Source organism: Amphiura filiformis, chromosome 13, assembly GCF_039555335.1.
Source record: "Amphiura filiformis chromosome 13, Afil_fr2py, whole genome shotgun sequence".
Lineage (NCBI taxonomy): Eukaryota > Metazoa > Echinodermata > Ophiuroidea > Amphilepidida > Amphiuridae > Amphiura > Amphiura filiformis.
Window position 1 is genome coordinate 22,470,693 of NC_092640.1, and position 22,158 is coordinate 22,492,850.

Consider the following 22,158-nt stretch of genomic DNA (forward strand, 5'->3'; position numbering starts at 1 on the left):
CTATTTGGTGGTGTGAAATCTGAATGATCCAACATGTTTCTGATTGTCCTTAATTTCAGACTATTTTAATCTAATTAACTTATTTTGAGCATAATTTGAGCAAGAAGCTGGTTAAAAAAAATTTCTACTGAAGATAGCATTATGATTACCATGTTAAAAGTTCGCCAAGACTTAGGCTTCCAGCAATTTACAGTCAAGAGGGACAAGCAGCCAGGCAGACACACAGAAACAAAGAAGAACATGACCACAATGCCTGAATTATAAGTGTTGAATAATATGGCCTATTAGTGAAATTTTAAGCCTCCCCCCCCCCCCCCCATAAGCTTACCTGATCCACGTACACATTTTATGAGCTCCAACCAGTGCCCTAGCCCACGTGCCACCATACTGATGTCTTCTCCATCTGACACTGAGTCATTGCATACCATTATGATTGTAAACATTACATGGGTTACCAGTAGCGAAATCTTAAGTTTAGCCTACCACCCCACCCCACCCCCTCCACATCACACACACACACCCCCACACACACAAAACCCGTGTAAGCTTACCCGATCCAGGCGCCTATTTCATGAGTTCCGGCCAGTACCATATAGCACCATACTGATGTCTACTCTATCTGGAACTGAGTCATTACATGCCATTGATGATGTAAGCTTACAAAATATTATGATTGTAAACATTACATGGGCCTAAGTCACTCTACGAAATGGAATCTCGCACTCAAACACACATTTTGGGTCATAAGTCACCTTAGCACTGGTATATTTGTAGCAAATGTTGCAGTTCTCTTCAATTTTAGCCTTTTACATAAATTCAGTCAATGCACTTCTTTGGTGAATGCAAACGCTAACTAGACACAGGGCTAACTTGCTCAATCAAAAGTTGAGACTCACACACACAGCTCCATTCAGATCTCACACCACCAAATCAGAGTCCCATTGAGATATGTGCTAAATTTGCCTTAAGAAAACGTCATTTTTTTTCTTCACAGGAGCGACTCAGTTTTAAGCGACAGCTATGATGGTTGAAATCAGCCCTTGCCTGATCCCTCTGGCTGGAAAAAAATACAGGTTTACGACTGGCCATCGAAGTCTACGATGTCCGCGAATTGCCTATTTTACAGGCAAAATCATGCCAGTGTTTCTGTAAAGAAAAGGCTGCTTAAAATCATTAAAAGTTATTCGATCTCTCCGATCTGTGGTACACTTGCAGTATTTAACATTACTAATCATGACCAATCCCAATTTTGCCAAAATTATGCAAATTTCTGCTCATTTTAATGCATAAATTGGTTGGTGGTGTGAAATCTTCTGGTAGATACAGACACATACTTCGCTCTTCTTCTGATACGACAGGGATCGCTGTTCCTCGATCTAGAAAACGGGTAGGAACAGTTCCATTATTATTATTGCACCTGAGGTTTGGAATAGCCTTCTCGTTGATATCAGGGAATTAGTGTCTGTGTATGTATTTAAACAAAATCGCCTGAAATGATCATTTACATCCCATACAGGGTGTCACAAAAAAAAACAGAACCCTCATTGCGCTCTCTTTTTCTTCTGTTTTTGAAAAGTTGATCAAATATATTTTGGTATGTAAAGAAACCTTTATTCGTTAGCTTTAATAAACAGAAAAATATTTCAATCGGCTCACAACTTTTGAAGATATGCTTTTTTAAATAAATATACCCGTTTCTCACTCTGTCCACGGAGGGGGTTTGGCTACTTCAAGGATTGAAAAGGAGTACAAGTGCATGAATATCAAACATTCCTCAACGATAACTTTAAGAAATAACAAACTTTATTTAGGGAATGGGATTTGGGGCTATGTATTTTGTTTTGTTAATGCTCTGCGTGCTAGCCATGCGCTTCAACGGAAAAAGTTCAAGTTTTGAAATATTTTCGCAAAATATCAAGAGCTATCTTAAGAACTACTGTACCAATACTAGGCTTGTTTGTACTCATTTTGATGCATTTTTCATGCTGATTCCAAATATGGTCATGACAATTTACATTCCTGCCATTTTTGAATTTTTATATATTTTTTAAACATGTCGTCTGCAGTCGTGCGGGATTGGACTTCTCTAATATCTTGCTATACTTGCAAATACAATTTTCTTGGTTATTTATGTCTATTTGTTTTATTATTTTTCTTACTTTCTTCCTTACTTCGTTGTTTCTTTTTTTTTTCCAACATAAGTCATTTCTCTTTTTTTTATATTTTAAAGTTAGCCCTGGTTTACTGATGTGCTGCTCTGCCCTCTGCCTATTGCTTCCTTGACAAATACATTCAGCCCTGGTTCTCATTGCATCAATTGCGTTTCATACCTTCCTTCTGCGCCGGATACTTGCGAATGCAGCCGTATACCCTTGCGAAGATGTTGGAGGGTATTTGGTGATCCTCGCTCATAGTGAATACATTCCAAAGCCTAATGCTATTATCTTTCCATGTCATTAACCGCCGGATACTTGCGAATGCAGCAGTATACCCTTGCGAAGATGTTGAAGGCTAGTTGGTGATCCTCGCTCATAGTGAATACATTCCAAAGCCTAATGCTATTATCTTTCCATGTCATTAACCGTGTGTTTCAATTTAATCTTTGATATGTAGCCAAACCTCATTCGTGGACAGAATGAAAACTGGTACATTTCTTTAAAAGGGTATATCTTCAAAAATCGCGAGCCGATTGAAATAATTTTTTTGTTATGAAAGCTAACGAACAAGGATTTCTTTACATTACAATATATATTTGATTAACTTTTCAGAAATATGAGAAAAAGAGGGCGCAATGAGGGTTCGGTTTTTTTGGGGGGAAGACACCCTGTAGTTAATGTCTTATTGTGAGTTAAATAATGTTGTGGTAATGAAAGCCAAAATGAGTAATGTCCAAAAAGTCATATTAGACACAAGTGTGGCAGCGTCACTATAGTCATTATTACACCTCTTTGCGTTAGTTATACTAGGCAAAATTGTGGCAGCGCTCATGCTAGGCACACTCGTGGCAGCGCTCATATTGTCATTGTCACTGTCTTCTGTGTAACTCATACTAGGCAAAATCGTGGCAGCGCTCATGCTAGGCACAATCGTGGCAGCGCCCCTATCGTCACTGTCACACTCCTCTGCGTAGGCTCCAATGCAAGCTGCATATTGGACTACATGGGCAATATAATTCTGTTCGTGTGTTCCATAGATTAGATGCGCCATGGGTCCATTGGCGAAGATGGCGACGTCATCTCCACCGTGTGTCTCTTCTTGGAGTGGTACAAGTGCGTCTTGGACATAGCCAGCACGTTCTGGAAAAGATAGCACATGAACGGTAGTCAACGCAATTTATTCAAACAGGCGCATAACGTCGCATGTCATAAGTAGGCCTATTATATCCTATCTTTGTCTTGAGGAATATGTGAATAAAATATCCGATCTTGATCTTGATCTTGCTCAGTCAAGAAGGACACATAATCTGTGATCCAAACATTACATCACTCTGGTACAATCTTAAACCAGTGCCTTTTTAAAGTGTTTTATTAGTAAATCCGGGCACATATGATGCCCACCTGGAATAGTTCCATGCTTGACTCCCCTAACAACTAACCCTCAAACGTCACTGAGTGCCACTGCTTTAAAGCTTTATTGTACGATTCTAAAACGATGGATATTGGTTATTTTTTAACAAGGCTGATTTTTTGGGCATGTTTATTATGTTAACACATGTCCCAACTTACACCAAACTGGATTCAGCCTAATTCATTTTTGTTTTAGGACAACAGAGCAAGTGTGAATTCAAGTCATAATTATGACTATAAATCCCCCATAGAACACCATAGTTAAGCGGCTAAGATGTTAAGTGAGCTTTTTTTTCATTTTAGCTCATTAGTTTGATTTAAAATGACCAGCAAATAAAACTTTCCTGACGGTTGTTACTGATAATATTGTATAATATTTGGCAAATAACAACCAAATTAAAATTTAATCGAAATCCTATAATTAAGGCTTAAAGAGGCTGTAGAAATCTCAAACATAACACTGGAGGCATTATTGCACACTGTCAGCACCAAATGCACATCGTATGCACATCATGTACGCAATGTGTGTGAACCACAATGGCTGTTCTTGTGGTTATGGGTGTACGAGGGTCATTCAAAAAGTTCTGCCTCCATCTTCATTATGTCAGCTTTTGCAAATCCTTTGCAAATAGTATTTATCTATGTATTTGGGTATTACCTATGTTATTATGAGAAACAACATCAAATGTGTAACAACACAGCAATATACCAATAATAAAAATGCATTTTGAAAAAAAAAAATATCAGCATTCAATTTTTACTGTCGTGCTTGTTAGTCTTCCAGAGCAAGAGAATCTGTACAAATGACTTCTTTTTCAGAGCTGAAAGTAAAGACGCACAACCTCTTTTTGTCACTTGCAATATTCAAATTAGTTTTCTTGGTGTTCAGTTTCCAATTGCCATCAATGGTTAGCATAATATTATATCGCTTACATATCGAGCTAACTCGTACAAGAAATTTTTACCGTTTCCGGTGTATCAAATCTTATTTTGGTTCTGAGGTCACTCACACAAATCTGGAAAAGGTATCATTATACATTGGCCCACATTTTAGGTGCCATTCCAATGTATGATCATACTGAGTTTAAATAAGTTACCATGCACAGAGGTTATAAGAGAAGAGGTAGAACTTATTGTTCTGACTATAAGTTGAAGTTCTGGACGTCATGGCTTATGCAAAGTTGAGTATCAGCTTTATTTGGTACCACTAAACATCTAAAATGTTATCTAAAAATTGACAGCTATATACTTTCAGCTTGACAAGAGAATGGTACGGATTATTGTTTCTAATAGTATAATTACCTGTATCAGTTCCTGTGAGACTTGGCCGCTTGCCAGTTTCATGAAAGCTGTCGGCGACAGTTCTTCCACCGGGACCATTTGCATATGACAGTGTTGTGTAAGGCAGACCGTCTGATCCTTTCACATTATTTACTAACCCTAGAATTACAAACAAACGGACAATAAAACAAATGAATCGGACAATAAAATAAATGAATCTTCGTGCAGCTGTTATCTTTGAAATCTATTCTTTCCAAAAAGTACAGAAGAAGATTTGTTTTTCAAACACAAAACTCCCTGGAACATTGTAATATCAATTATTCTGAAAGTTTATGTGAGCACGGTGACTTGACGATTAGGGCATTCAACTCATGATCAAGAATGCGCGTTCGAACCTGGCCCGCAGCACCAACGTATTGTTTCCTTAAGCAAGACATTATATCTTGCTTGACCCTCTCCACCTAGGTGTAAAATAGGAAGCTACTGCCAATGGCGCTGTTATAGTTGGCAAACATGTTGTATGATAATTCGTTATGAACACGGCAGAGTGCCGAATACGCAAAATTGCTGTTCTGAGTAAACGGCGTTTGAAAATCTTGGTACCATTCCATTGGTCCTTCTTAAAATTTAGAACATTCGTGAGCACTCATTTGAAATGTATATTATAGAAGTAAATGTACACGAATTATTGTCAATACTTGCATGTTCTGAAATAATTGATATATCCCTCAAAACGCGTTTTAACAGCTATTCGGCTTTATGCTATATCCAAAATGTCTCTACCACTGCGCAGAGAGAGGTCGAATACGCATTCAACTACGTGTAAACCATAGCACGCATTCCTGATTTGGGCCTTTTGTGTAGAAATTACTGGTTGTAAGGCTATGTAGACTATATAAGTTATAAAGCGATGAACGGTATAACTGTCACTCAAGAGGGAGTTACTAAATTACTCCAATCCTTAAACACCAAGAAAGCGACCGGTCCAGACTCAATTCCTTCACGTATTTTAAAGGACTTGTCCACAGAAATTTCGCCTATCTTAAGCTGCATCTTCCAACAGTCCCTGGACTCAGGTATCGTTCCACCAGCATGGAGAACTGGTAACATAACCCCCATATTTAAGAAAGGGGACAGAAGCACTGCTGCGAACTATCGCCCAGTATCCATCACATCAGTTTGTAGCAAAATCTTAGAGCACATAATATTCAGTCAAATCATGGACCACTACGACCAAAATAACATTCTCACGGACTCGCAACACGGCTTTCGTCCGGGGCGTTCATGCGAAACCCAACTGCTCATCACCACCCAAGATCTCAGCAAAGCGCTCAACGATCAAGGTCAAGTGGACGCAATGGTACTTGATTTCTCTAAAGCTTTTGACCGCGTACCGCACCAACGCCTCCTTCTCAAGTTACACCACTATGGAGTCAGAGGTCCGCTGTTATCATGGATGGAAAACTTCCTCACCAAGCGGCTGCAACGAGTTGTGATTGATGGTATGTCATCCGACTGGGTGCCTGTAACATCTGGAGTGCCGCAAGGGACAGTTCTTGGTCCCTTGCTATTTTTATCATTTATCAATGATCTTCCATCTGGCATCTCTTCAAACATCCGTCTCTTTGCTGACGACTGCCTGATTTATAGAACTATCGCCACAGCAGAAGACATCACAACTCTCCAACATGACCTTGATCTCCTCCACCAATGGACTAACACATGGCAGATGAAATTCAACACGGACAAGTGCCACTCTATGCTGTTCTCCTTGCGCCGTAACACAATCAAAAATGACTACCATCTTGGAAGTAGTGTACTTTCAGCAGTCTCAGAGTACCCATACCTAGGCCTGACTTTTTCCACCAACATGTCATGGACCAAGCACACCAATGGAGCAACGGCAAGAGCTAATAGAATCCTTGGCCTCATCCGACGTAACCTTCGTGGTGCCTCCCAGAAGCTCAAAGAACGGGCTTATGTATCTTTGGTGCGCCCACATGTTGAGTACTGCAGCCCCATATGGAATCCTTACACCACCAAGGCCATCAACAGGATTGAAAATATCCAACGTCAAGCTGCAAGGTTTGTCCTCCACCGATACCACCGTCGTGAGAGTGTTACTGCTATGTTGCAGGAGTTACAATGGACTTCACTAGAAGAGCGGCGTAAAACATCCAGCCTCCTTCTCTTGTACAAGATCAAGCACAGCATTGTGGCAGTAAATCCAGCCTGTTACCTCACTCCAATGGCTCCATCCATCACAAGGTCTTACCATCCAGACAAATTCCAACGTATTCCATCACGTATCCAGTTGTATCGCTACTCCTTCTTCCCACGTACAGTGGTGTGGTGGAATACCCTTCCAGCGAGCACCTTGTCATCACCATCTTATGAGGTGTTCAGGGAGCAGTAGCTGCAGCCAACCCATAATTTCCCATGGTCTTTTACTCGCACATATGTAATTTTCTGCACTGATGGCACCTTCACCGCACATGTACAACCTTATTCCTTGGCGGGAAATCCAAGCTGATGGACTATGCCAAGTATTGCAGTAGAAGTAGAAGTAAATAGTCGTCCCTGTAATATTTAGCAAAAACTCGAGGATTTTAAAGCAAAAATAACTATATTGGCCTATATTTTGCGTATGATTTTCCGGGATTTTCGAATTTCACGGGCGCGCACTCACATTATTAAACCACAGCAATATCATGTGGGGAATGTTTGTACTTATTTTGATATCACTGGATAGAAGATACCTACAGCTATACGTTGGTATCAAATATATTAGTATAGGACTTGTAATATAGAAAATTTGGGGTTTCCCGCTATACAATACTATAGATCAACATGATTTGTACAGCTAAGTATACGATTCATCTCTCTGCCGAATTCATTTATCGCACTTAGGCGCGATTCGTCCAAATCAAAATTTCAATAACTACGTCGGTGAGTAAGATTTACCATTAATTTTTGGTGGAAATAAAAGATAACCTGAAACATAATCATAAGCATACAAAAACTCAATTTGCTCAAAATTCTCGATTCGTCACTCTGCCGAATTCATAACGATATATCCAAATGGCAGCAGCGCACTAAATGTGCTTTAATGATGTTGAAAAGGCGCAATGCCTACATTTAAGACGTTTTCCACCCGACAAACAGCATTTTTCGATAAGTGAGCTGCTCCCAACCCCCCCCCCCCCTCCCCCCCTCCTCAGTGATATAGTGCATTGGAGACTAGTGATAACAAAAATACAGGCTCCCTGTAGTCACGCCATGTATTTGAAATGAAACAAATTGAGTTACTACTCAAAATTGTATTCCTCTATTGCTATGGTAGTTAATCAGATTATTACGTCAATTCTACGCCGAATATGAAATGTGGTGGGCGATTTAAAATGCACGTGCCCTGAGCAAACTACGATGCGTATGCACACTGCAGGGCAAAGAACAATGGAAATTGCCATAATTCGCGCGCATACTGCCGGGCAATGACATCACATGTCAAGTGGTCTATATATGGATTGACATGTGTTTGCATTTGGTACGCCCCAGTTTCTGTTGGTCTGATATAAAAACTGTAGGTCAAAAAACAAATTATAGTCTACATGGAAGAAGTATATTTTTTTCCCATTAACTTTGGTTTCAAAGCAAATAATACCAAAAATGGTATCAAACTTGCTAACAGGTGTTACAAAAAAAGTTGGTTTTCAGGGACGTTTCAAAACTCACGACCGCCGGTTACGCCAGGCTGCGTCCGGTTGAAGTCGGTTTCTATTGTTCTAAACAATGGAATGCGGTTCAACCAGCATTACGTTGAGTTTTGATGATGAGACTTTATGCAGTCATAAGACAACTGCATTATTTTGCCTTGTGCAAAACAACAGAGGTGTCCTGAATGTGACACGTGACATTAGAGGTCAGATAATCTATAGTTATTATTTTACGGTTTGCTAGAATGAGAAAACCACATAGGATATCCTTAAGAATTTTACCTAAGATTGGGTTGCCTCTGGACGGATAGCCTGAAAACATCATAGTATGACTATGATCAGATGTTACTATTATCAATGTATCTTCTTCATTTGTTAATTCCATTGCCTTAGCTACTGCAGCTTCCATAGCAAGGGTATCCTGAAGAGCATCTGATGCCTTGCCTTTGTGGTGAGCCATATCAATACGTCCTCCTGTAATTAAAGTTATTTTGTTTAATTGATACAACCTGGACGAATCGGGACAAACACGGTTTGGTTTTGTACTACTACTTTTCTAAACTGCTTGTTATGTATTTGGCATCAACTACTACACTAATCTACCATACACTCCCTATACACCTTTGCAGTAAGAACCATTTCCCGAACTACTGGCCCAAATTTTTGAATGTCCAAAAAAGTGATTTTTATGATGAAATTAGGCTAAATAAGGTCAAGAATTTTGACATTTTTGGACAACATTTTGAAGGTCCAAAAGAGGCCTTAAATTACTCCATGCGATGTGATCAATGCAGGAAAACGTTGAAAACTCTAATATTCAACATAATACGAATGTCTGATCTCTAATCTCGAGCCACCTTCACCGTGCTTGTGAGGTTTGGTTCGGTTTAATGGCAACGGTATCCATAAAGGGCAGACTAATCATTGCTCTGCGTGCTAGCCATGCGCTTCAACGGAAAAAGTTCAAGTTTTGAAATATTTTCTCAAAATATCAAGAGCTATCTTAAGAACTACTGAACCAATACTAGGCTTGTTTGTACTCATTTTAATGCATTTTTCATGCTGATTCCAAATATGGTCATGAAAATTTTGAAATTCTGAAATTTTTGAATTTTTAAAAAATTTTGAAACTTGTCGTCTGCAGTCGACTCCCGCGTGAAGAGAGTTAATAGACTAGTGCTCTTTCCTTTTCTGCTGATCACTTCACCCTATAAACATCACTTTCGTCTACAAACGGAGAAGCAGCTGCCTTATACACAAATGAACCACTGTATCCGGGATCAACACCTCGATCTTCAGTAGGCTCTAACTATTCTCAAAATCAAAGCAAAGAATTCCAATAAATACCAATAATCTCCTCCAACTGCACTTACCTTCTACCATCAGAAAGAAGCCGTCCTCATCTTTTTGTAGAATCTTAATAGCTTTTTCAGTCATCTCAGCAATGGAAGGTTCGCCAGCAGCATCATCTTTACGGTAATTTTCGTATTGCATATGATCTCTTTCAAACAAACCTTTAAAACGGAGAAGACAATATTTTACATAATAAGATTGACTATAGAATATCAAAACATTACCGGCAACAATTTCAACAAAATAATAGTTTCAATGTTGTTGTTGTTTTTTTGTTGTTTTTTGTTTTGTTTTTCTTCTGTTGTTGTTTTTTGTTGTTGTTTTATTTTTCTCTTGTCTTGTTTTTGTTTTGTTTTGTTGTTGTTGTTTTTGTTTTGTTCGTAAACACCAAGGTGCACAAAATCGCAACTTCTCAATAATATGTAATCTTACCCATTAAATAATCTGTATCTTCTGGATCTACTGCATTGAAGTCTTCCAGATTCCATACATACTTGGCCCTTTCTGTGTCCTTTCCTTCCATCCATTCATTGATGATATTCCGACCATCAGTTCTCTGACCTGTCTTCCCAGGATATTCCGGGTCTGCTGTGTTGGTATCTGTTAATTTTTGACGCCCTCCACCCATGATTACCTGGAATACAAAAGACCATGTTAAACAATATGAAACATCATGCAGTTATTGTTAACTACATGTATGCACACAACACAGGGGCACTCACATATGTAATTGTCAATTGACCCGTACTAGTAGCCCTGTGCTGTGGGTATATTAGATGAACTAGTTAGCGTCATATATCAAAAGTATAAAAGCTCTGATTTTAGTACTTACTCTATGTTTCAATAGCTTATTCTTTTCAAAATATCTGAATTTTTAATCCGGTACAAGCTTTAATAACGGGGGAGCGTGCATTTGTATGAGAAAGGAAATCTACCATCTTATCCAAACTCCCGTGTTAATCCAATGCACATTTTGCTTCACCGGGCCGCCTTGACTTGGTCGCGTTTGGAAGATGAGTGCCACCAAACCGTAATAGGTACAAATTTAGTACTTTCTGTCAATCAAGTATGGTTTATTTTCTACATGTCAATCTTTAAATTATTAGCATAGTCCTTATAATAACGGTGGAGCGCCTTGATGATTAAATGATAGCAAACCAGTGAAAAATCCCCAAAACTCAGCGGAGCTCCACCCGTACATGTTAATAGCGTCATTATTGATTGGATTAGTCGACCGTAGCGGACAATTCGATCGCTCATTGGATTAATATTATCACGTGGTAAGAAATGTGCATTGGACAATCGATTACTATAATGGTTTAGTACTGCATATTTCGGTTTGATCTTCACTAAGCGGGTTTATGGCTGAAGGTCACGGTGAATTTGCCGACGACAAAACTGCACTATGAATACATGAATTAAGTACATTTCGCCGGCTTATAATGAGCATGACGGGCATTACTTTTCAAAATAGTCATAATATCAGAAGAAAAATAGTTGGGTAGTTATGTACAGAGTTGCCTAGGGTGTACATGTAGGAGGGGTGGGTGTGTGTAGCACATGTATGAATTTAAAAAAATATATATTACACACAATCCCACAACATAGCTTCAGCTCTCACCCGTATTTCTTTATTATCTCCTTCCACTAGTTGAGCGGCTATATCGATACATCCAGCTTGCCGTTCATCCAAAGGAACGTTGTTCTCCCAGCCTCTGTCTGGTGAATGGGCATAGAGACACGCCGGCGTAGCGTGCGTCACTCGTGTCGTGGAGATAAAACCAACAGATTTACCTGAAAATGAAGAAAATACTCATGTTTTATTATTTTGATATATAACGTTGTATAAGTACCTGTAAGATTTATATAGGGTGAATATTCTTAAATAAGATCAAGTTGGTATGTCTAATCTTGAAATAATTTTTTTTAATGTACGATTTCCTTCAAATTTTAAATTTGTTATCATATACTGAAAACACTGCAATAATACTAGTACTAATTGGCGAGAAGGGTTTCTTTCCATTTTGAGCTGAAATAATAAGGTAAAGTGAAAGAAACCCTACTGGTTATTTTGGCTGTTTAACACGCAGTTCTATAGGAGGACATGAAGTCATAATTCATAAAATTATGACTTTATGTCGAACTTTGCTCTGTTGACCTACAAACATAACAAATTTGGTTGATTCCATTTAGGTGCAAGTTGGAACATATGTAAGCATTACAAATATGCCAAAAAATCAGGTTTGAAAAACACTCACGCGGAAAAATGGTACATTATATTATTCATTGACCTGTATTATTAAGAGCTTGTTTCCAAACCATGTTAAGTACACAAACACATGTCTCTGTTTTACCTGTGCGATATTGTAAAGGGTTGTGATGCTATAGGTATAGTAATTGCAAATGGCATAGAGCCTGATGGATGCGAAGGGAGAGCACATGGCATTTTTCGTTAATTTTCCTATGAAATTTTCTGAATTTTCAAAGTACATGGGGGTGGGGCACGTGCCCCCGTGCGCCTATGACACTACGCCACTGTATGCGTGTTACTTACAGATATGCGAGTACGATACACGTAAAGACACTTTATCATAGATGGTTACGCAGATGGTTTGTTAATTACAACACAATTGTACATGTAAGGACACTTTTACGACAAAAGAAAGCGGTATATTATATTCCCCCGTTCACTTATTTCTGAGTGTGACACTTGTTTTTTTATATAGGGAAAGTGATCTAAATGAATTTTTATCACCAAAATAATATAGTTTTAATACCTGCTCGCTGTGATTGAGTCATTACAGAGTCCACAGAGGCATTGGCGATGGAGGAACAGTTACCATACTCGACTTGATCATCAACAGCGATAACTTTCGCTTTGGTTTTCACTCCGCAAAACAATGCTGTTGCGGTGCCAGCTGAATCCGGCGTTTGTTTATTTGTGTTGTAGGTCTGAATTGTAAGAGAAGTAGTAACAATACTTAATGATACTTGAAGTGTATAGGACTTGACGCGATGACGGCTCTTATTCAACTGGAACTATTAAATCAACACTATTATATCGTTATGAGTTCGAATCCGTCTTCGTCCTTCGGTAAATTTATGTTACGCATGAATTTTTATTTTTGATATAGCGAACAATGGATCAACGCTTTAGTTATAGAGTGCAGTTATAGAGTACAGTATATCAATACTTTAAAGGTGACCATAGTCAATCTTACTGCACTGCACCGTTATTCAACTTCGAATGCCGCCCTCTTTTGCTTACTTATCACGCTGATCACCGTTAAAAATATTTATATACTGCCCTCTATTATCAAAAGCGCTGATCCCTTGTTCGCTAATTCAAAAACAATTCATGCGTAACATGACTTACCAAAATGCGAATACGGATTCGGCTGTCTGCCAAAATCATAACGATATGTATAAAAATAGGAAACTATAAAACATGACAGATTTTTTTAGAAAATGTAAATTTCACGCCATAATCACCTTCTTGTACTTTATTTTTGTGTGTTTACCTCAGACAGATCAACAAAATGGAGAACTATAACGTCTACTCCCCGGAATACGCCTAATAGATTGTCGTCCCTTAAATATCTGTGGGTAATTGCTTGTTTATATTTGCTTGCGTTTTTGTTTGTTTACCTTGGACAAGCCAACACTCGAGAATGTTTCCCAACTAAGAACCGTTTCCTCCCCAGTATTACCAGCCTGTTGACCTTTCAGAATCCTTGCTGCCGTCAGCGTCGTCACCGTCATACCATCACCAAGGAAAAATATCACATTTTTGGCAACATTCTGGTTGAGATTCTGCAAATTTAAGGCTTTCTGTAAGTTGTTGTAAGCAAGGTCGTTCCAGTAATCTCTGCCTATGAAAAATAAACATATATTAGTAATCTAAAATGATTCATTCCCTCGATGGCATAAGGAATGACAGAATAATATATTGACCAAAATTGGAACCGGGGGGGGGGGTTCTTCGATATTTTTGGACGGGGGAGCAAGGCTTCAGACTTGAAACCGGTACACATTTCCAAGGGCTATTTGACCGTGGAAAGGTACCCATTTCGAAGGACTTTCTTTTCGAATAAAGACCCATTTTCCCAGAGAAGATCGACATTTACTCGTCATGCTCATGGGAAAGGGTGTTTTGTTTTGTTCAAAACACACCCATTATTATTATTATTATTATTATTATTATTATTATTATTATTATTATTATTATTATTATTATTATTATCATCATCATCATCATCTACACTCTACAATTTTTGAAAAATAACACATTGATGTTTTACAAAAGTTCATTCTACAAATCATATACTTTGAAAACTTTTTGTTGTTAATGAGTACATTTTACAAAAGTGTTGTTGTTTCAGCCCTCTTTACAACACAACTCAAGAACCACATGGCCTACAAAAGTATATCTGTGATATTTGAATTCTTCAACACACTCGCTATGAAATGGTTAGCAACTATTTTAAACTGTTGTGATTTGGTAGTTCACAGCATCTTGGGAATGGTAGTGAGCTTTGGCAAAAATTGCATTAATTTTGTCCAACATAAAAGTATTGAGTGTTGTTACTGTACATGTATATTATAGGTATAGTGACAAGTAGCTACAAGTCATGCATATTGTGAACGATTTTACTGTTCACCGCGCGCTACCGAAGAAGCCATTGTAGCACTAGCGCAGAGTTATATTGCACAAACAGTTGTGTAAGTGCATATGTGCCGGTAACAAAATAATTAAACAGATTAAGACATCCAACTGCACTCACCAGGTTATTTTATACTTCTGAGATAATTTCTGATCTCAGCACCTCGACGGAACCAGTTGCTGAATTCCTTGTGAGTGCAGTTTAATGTCATGTTATTTCTACTTTTTTAGAGTTATTTACTTCAAAATGAATACAAATACCTGTTTTACATCACAAGGTCCAAGGGTTATTGAAGTAACTAAAACATATAATAATAAAATGAAGGGAAAATATTGTACTTACTCTGTGCATTTGCTGATAATATTTCATATCCTATCACGAACACCAACGACAAAATCACGTTCATGTTTACAATATAATAGTAAACACCAAGCTGTAATATTGTTTGCTCGGGTGTAACGACCCAGAAAGGAGCCGTAAAAAGTGACCTTGTCATTTAATTCGCTGTCGTAGTGCACGTTAGTAACCATTGGTTACTGCTCCAAGCCTGGGCTCACACACCTGTTCCGAATTTTGATATCCCATAGGCTTTGTGTTGTGATCATTTCGATCAGTGGTTCGCAACATAGAAAGTGTGATCCAGTTGGCCTAGCAACGATCATATTCTAACGTGCACTACGACAGCGAATAAAGTATGGAGATCTTTCAATTAATGAGCCCGTATAATCGTTCACTAATCTAATTAAGAGATCACACAAAATGGATTATCAACTTAGCCACGAAAATTCGTTTTTGTCCTCTTTAAAGTAAGCTACCCACTTAAAAATTTCAGGAAAAGTACACTTAATTTAAAATTTGAAAATGATATTAAAATTTCGATATATAATACGGTATAGGCCTATATCTTAGTTAATTTTCGATTTTTACAGTCACAAATGAAAACTGTGGTAAACTACATTATACACTAATGCCAAACCTCTTTTGCCCACCTAGGCCTATGTGTGGATTTTTTTTTTTGGTGAGACTAGTAGGTGCGATGAAATTGCGGGTTTCCTAACGCGCAATTTTCCTCCCAGTAACTGAAAATCGGCGTATTCCAGCATGCATCATTACATGTAGGTCTACGTGTAGCTTGATCCGAGGGCAAACAAACTTACATTATTAAAAAAAAAAACATTCCATTTCGTCCATGATAGTCAGTTTTGGACCGCTTCCGTATGGAATATGATTGAAGGTACAAATGTACCTGTATAGATAATCGCGCAAAGTATAATTGAAGACTGAATTTAAGGCGCGGTGCGATTGGTTGCTGACCTGCGCATTACGGTATTATTGGTCTGGTTGACAGGACGTCATACGCAAACTAGTCTTTTTAATTCTGTCTTTTTAATTCGCCAACAAAGCCAAAAAAATCATACACGAGACTTAGGCCCGTCTAGGCCCGACATCTTCCTTTATCACCCACTGCTCTAGTACATTTTTGTATTTGTCGCTTAATTAATGTTATAAAAGAAATTAGAAAGATGATCAATTAAATTCATTTATTCATATCCAAACTATGCCATAGAAAACATCAGAGCACTGCGCAACAGCTACTTAGTGCCTGGACATTCTTATTACATGTGAGTTATTACCGTCGATTTCTGTGACAAAAGCGGTTAAATACGGTATCACATGTTCTTTAAGCACCTGTAAGGCTTTTGATTGTTTTTTAATCGTCTGGGGGAAAAGCAAGCCACAAAATACAACAAAATTCCACATCTCGCATTTTAGACTAAACAATCGCATAGGGCTTGGGGCTTTGGGCCAAAGGAACCTGAGACAAACTTTTTGTTTCAAAATTCCTGAAAACATTTTTCGCAAAATAGGTAAGTATTTAGTACTGAATGATAATTTGCAACCCTGCTTTCATAATAGTCATAATTATTATGAGTTAAATAATGCTGTGGTGAAGAAAGCCAAGATGAGTAATGTCCAAAAAGTCATATTAGACACAAGTGTGGCAGCGCCCCTATCGTCAATGTCACACTCCTCTGCGTAAGCTCCAATGCAAGTTGCATATTGAACTACATGGGCGATATAATTCTGTTCGTGGGTCCCATAAATTAGATGCGCCATAGGTCCATTGGCGAAGATAGCGACGTCCTCTCCACCGTGTGTCTCTCTATTGAGAGGCACGAGTGCGTCTTGTACATAGCCAACACGTTCTGGAAAAATAGCATAGTATAACTGTAATCATCATAATTTAAACAGGCGCATAAAGTTGCGTGACATACTATAAACATGAATAATCACTCTGGTATTTAACATGAAGTACTACCTTTTGAAAGGGACATTCAGAGTTCCGTCACTTTATCGTTTATGAATTGGGCAGACGGCCGAATCCGGATTCGTTTTTTTGTTAAATTCATGTTAAATCAAAAGATCGATGACGTCCACAATTAGTTTTGTTTGGAGGAGAGGGGGTAAAATACTCGATTACGTTTGTTCAAAAACATCTGTGTGATGAATATCTCATTGTTGTAACTATAATTCGTCTTTTCATAATTGAATATGGATATAGTGCAGCAAGCCATGATACACGTACATCGAGTGCACGCCGTATTATCCGTGTATCAATTGCACGCCGTGGCTCGATGTCGTTTCCATGTTTAGAGAATTGAATCACTTCTTGTTGATTCTGCAAACCGTTCTGTCGCAACCATCTCGCTTCCAGATATGTTTTGTTTAGGCCTGTTTGGCACATCGTAGAATTATAATTGCACATTTTCGCGCGCCTCCCAAAAGGTACCGTAAAACGGTGTGAACAGGAGGTACGTAGGGACAACAGTTTGAAAGATTTGTTTAGTTCTGTTATAGCTGCTGCACAATTTTCTATACACCATCGCTGTAACCGATGATTTGCTTATCCAACGTGCTATAAGTTTAGTGAAAATGGTCCTTTGGAACGCTTTTAACATTTGATCCTATTCACGCCCTTGCCCTGTTTTGTCTTTGTTAAGGTTTGTTTCACAGTCATTGGTTTTAAAAACAATAAAACACAAAATAACAACTGAGATATTAGTGACCGTCCACGACAAAACGCTCGTAAAGTCGGCCCCTGGTCAATTTTGTTTTCTTCCGTGTTTAGAAAATATATATCATAAGCTTTACAATGATATATCATTTGACTTCAAACGATATTATAACGGAGTTATAGCTTGTTAAAATTTGCTCCTTCAGTAAAAGGGTACGTTATTTTGGTGCTACATTATTTCTTTTTTCCCACATTGTTTATATTACATATCAAATGGTCATAATTGGCGGTCACTTCAAATCATCCCCAAGTCAACGAGGTTCAGGAATGTTCTCTCATTGTTGATTGTTGGTTAACCCACCACTTGAACAGGATTTAGCCAAAGCAAATAAAGACTAGAGCTCTTTACTAACTCAATACATAAGTATAATTATAAGCTTATTATCCTCTTCAACAATAGGATTAAAGATTGACGTTTGACTGACACTAAAATGAGAAACATGTATGACAAACATTAGGTACATATCGTTATGAATTCGGCAGACAGCCGAATCCGGATTCGGCTTTTGGTAAATTCATTTTACGCATGTATTACATTTGAATTAGAGAACAAGGGATCAATGCTGAACATAATAGAGGGCAGCATATCAATTTTTTAACGGAGATCAGATGATAACAGTATAATAAGTAATCAAAAGAGGGCGGAATACAGGGTTAGCTAACGGTGCATCGCAGTACGGTCAATGACGATAACCGTTAAAAAATCGATATGCTGCCCTCTATAGAGCTCTATAGGTAAAGCATTGATAAATTGAAAAAAAAAAAAAAAATAACGCATGCGTAACATGAATTTACCAAAAGCCGAATCCGGATTCGGCCGTCTGCCGAATTCATAACGAGTGAATACAACCTTTATGCACACTTTGCACTGTAACTTTTGCAGTTTGTGATGGACGGTCACAATTTACCCTACTTTCATTATACGGTATGCCTATTCAATTGATCTGTATGCCTCAAGTCAACGATTTGTATTTATTGATTCAGTAATTTTGTTTATTTATATCGCCTGTGTCAAACTAAATAAAAATCCCTTTAAAAGGATATGGGCGTGCAAAGAAAAAGTGCCCACGGTGTATAGGTTTAGATCCATTGTACTATAGGGGTGTATAGGTATGCACAAATACCTGTGTCCAAAATCTCATGTGCTTTGTATGGTCACCGGCTTAGGTTATATGTCATAATCATGCTGTAATATAACTCATAGTTTTCCTCCCAACTTGTGGAAGTCACACACTAGTCAAACGATATCTCAATTTTTTTATTTTTAGCTTCTATAGTTTATTTTACGGATCTCATCAGGTTTTTAGCAGTACATTTACCTGTATCAGTTTGTGTGAGATTTGGACGGTTGCCAGTATCTCTGTAGCTTTCGGCGACAATGCTTCCTCCACGACCGTTTGCATACGACAGTGTCGTGTAGGGTAGATCGTCGGATCCTTTCGCACCATCTACCAAGCCTAGAATTATAAACAAACAAATGTGACGCAAATGAATCTTTGTGCAACTATTTATCTTTGGAATCTGTACAAGTCTCACGCCACAATAAATTCTATCTAGGTACAGGATTAGTATTTTTTTCATACTCCGCTATGATGAGCACAATGCTATCACAACGTTGATACACAAGGCTCACATAATTATGATAACGTTGACACTTACCATGCTTACGTTGTTTAAAATAAAATGCAATCTCAAGGACGTACATTGGGGACGTTATTTATCCTTTTTTATATTAATGACTTAAATCAGTACCGTTAGGCGAGGCAACGCCAAATTTAAGCCGATTACGTATCAAAAGTACATACGAGAAAAGGTACAGTACAGAGAGGTTCATTATGACTCGGAAAGTTTCCCGAATGAGTGAAATGAATCACAAAACAATGGGTGTGAAGGAAGCACAGGCACTGAAAACATTATTATAATCACCCCATATGCTGGAAATTAGGGAAACGATGGGTATATAAATTACATTTGAATATATTCCCCGGCCCTTGGGGATCCCTGTTAGCTTTACATGGCCCCATCATAGGTCACCGCGTAAAAGAACCACTGTAAAAAGAACCCACAATAATAAAGAATCTTTCCAGTATTTTCTGTCCAAAATGTTCTATGGTAATCTAAAATTACAGTCGACAAAATTCCCTTGCTGCATAAGCAGTTTCCCCGCATAAAACCTAAATCATGTCAATACAGTCCACACATAAAATATCCTGGGGTTTCCACAATTACATCTCGTTGTTTCTACCAATAAAAGGTACATGATGGTGATTATAAAATATTGTACGGCCTTCCTATCCCTGGAGCCCGTTACCCCTATGTATTCCGAGCTTACAATCCCCACCAGTGCCCCACCCCAGGATAGAGTACTTGAAAGTACATGAACAGTGCATCAACTGATCAATGTAATCAAAAGTATCATAGGCTCGATTCAGACTATTCAATACACCATGAGGTGTAAGGTCCGTATGCCCAAAAGAGTTAGACTGGTTCTAAAGTTAGACTTGGTCTAAGTGGAATTTAGTTCCATCAGGAATGGTCCTTAACTCTTATTTAGTAGCTTACACATTTTAAAGATTTAAATGCAAAGTTAAAAAATAATACAAAATAACTTAAGAAAATGTAAAGGAAAATGTTCTTTCTCCTGGTACTAAATTCCACTTAGACCAAGTCTAACTTTAGACCTGATCTAACTCTTTTGTGCATACGGACCTAAGAGTGTATGAATGCCCTATCTGCAATAGCTGCCTTGTATACATTTGACAAATTCTCCGTTCTATATTGTAACATCCGAAGTCGGCTTTGATCAATAAATTCATGTTACACATTCATTATTTTTTGCTTTCTTATTACGCTGTTATCATCTGATCTTTAAAAAAAATTGATGTGATGCCCTCTACAGGTAAAGTATTGATCTCTTGTTCGCTACTTCAAAATACGTAATATGAATTAACCAAAAGCCGAATCCGGATTCAACTGTGTGCGGAATTCATAACGAAATACATTGCTTTGTGCCAATATATGTCGCCCTCTGTCATGTCTGTAATCGGTATAATGCAAAGGATCTATTTATAATTATAATTGTTATATTACAGTTCGTCAGTATGAGCAAACATCAACAAGTATATTACCTAGGATTGGGTTGCCTCTTGATGGATAGCCTGAAAACATCATAGTATGACTATGATCAGCTGTGACTATTATCAATGTATCTTCTTCATTTGTTAATTCCATTGCCTTAGCTACCGCAGCTTCCATAGCTATAGTATCCTGGAGAGCATCTGATGCCCAGCCAGTGTGGTGAGCGTGATCAATACGTCCTCCTGCAACGTTAAGTCGTATACAGACTCCGAGTATTAGACGTATAATATCGTATGTAACATATCTACGTTATTTAATCTATTGCCATTCTATTTCCAGTAATGTTTAAGTTTTAACGAATGTTTGATAACGAAAAATCGATAATATGTTACATATAATATCTAGCAGAAATATATTATCGATTTTAAACATTACTGGAAATAGAATGGCAATAGATTAAATAACGTAGATATGTTACATACAATAGTTTACGTATAATAAAAAGTCTGCATACTGCTTTACAGTTTATTCAGTTATATTTTTCATTTAAAGTGAGTCGGAGCATGAGCATGCACTCAAATATTGAGACCAATAAAGATGACACTCAAGAGAAAAGGTGTGGGTTCAATAAAAGAGATCCCTTCTCTGCCCAATGTCCATGATTTTTCTCGGTAGGGAGAACAAATTATGATGTACATTCAATATCTAGAATGTAATGCAAATTATGTCGACTTGATGGCGCAATGCCTTTTATAGGGATTTTTTTATATAAGACATAGTGGCGTATCAGCCATTTTTGACAAAATGAGATAAGATCAGTTTCATAATCTATGTATAAAGCTCTACATTCTGACAAACTTTCAAGACATGCATGTCATTAATTAATTAAGTATTATCACTAATTAGGTTTGGCGTATCTCACTCAATGGAATTATTGTGTACAACATTCCCCTTGTTTTGGACGACATAGTGGCGTATCAGTGACATACGCCACTATGTCGTAAATATATGACATATACCACAATTTTGGTATATCGCGGCTGTGTTGCCAATATGGATATGAATTCAAATATTATTCGAAATACTGGCGTATTATGTAATGACTAATTACAATTAATTGGTGAATGACAGCAATGTATTTTATACATTAAATGTCACCTAAATATTCATATTTTCATACCCATTCAAGAAAAGGGGACATTTTAATGTATGACAAACGGTTAAAAGTTGCACAAACTTCAGATGCAATTATCTCAAAATGGCCATTTTCGTGATACGCCATGTCTTGCGAGCGACGAAGCAATCAATAGGTTCAAAGCAAAGAGAAAGGTCTGGCACTTTATTTTTCACAATGGTCATTTGTCTTGTCAATAGCTGATCAAAGATGACCTCTCTGTGTATGCTGGGATTAAATACGGTCAGAA

At 37.9% G+C, this 22,158-nt stretch overlaps 1 protein-coding gene across 2 annotated transcripts; it reads right to left on the minus strand.

Moving 5' to 3' along the window:
* Positions 1-2,241: 2,241 nt before the first annotated feature.
* Positions 2,242-15,020, minus strand: LOC140168125 (alkaline phosphatase-like). 2 transcript variants are annotated; one of them, XM_072191433.1, is made up of 9 exons: positions 14,923-15,020; positions 13,565-13,788; positions 12,694-12,868; positions 11,538-11,710; positions 10,349-10,550; positions 9,937-10,077; positions 8,846-9,037; positions 4,869-5,006; positions 2,242-3,296 (listed from the first exon to the last, which is right to left on the minus strand). In XM_072191433.1, the coding sequence occupies exons 1-9, from the start codon at positions 14,984-14,986 to the stop codon at positions 2,839-2,841; spliced, it is 1,767 nt and encodes a 588-aa protein (XP_072047534.1). In that variant the 5' UTR covers positions 14,987-15,020; the 3' UTR covers positions 2,242-2,838. The 2 variants fall into 2 exon arrangements, with proteins under 2 accessions (XP_072047534.1, XP_072047535.1); XM_072191434.1 differs by having other exon boundaries at positions 13,565-13,784; positions 14,919-14,989.
* Positions 15,021-22,158: the final 7,138 nt, after the last annotated feature.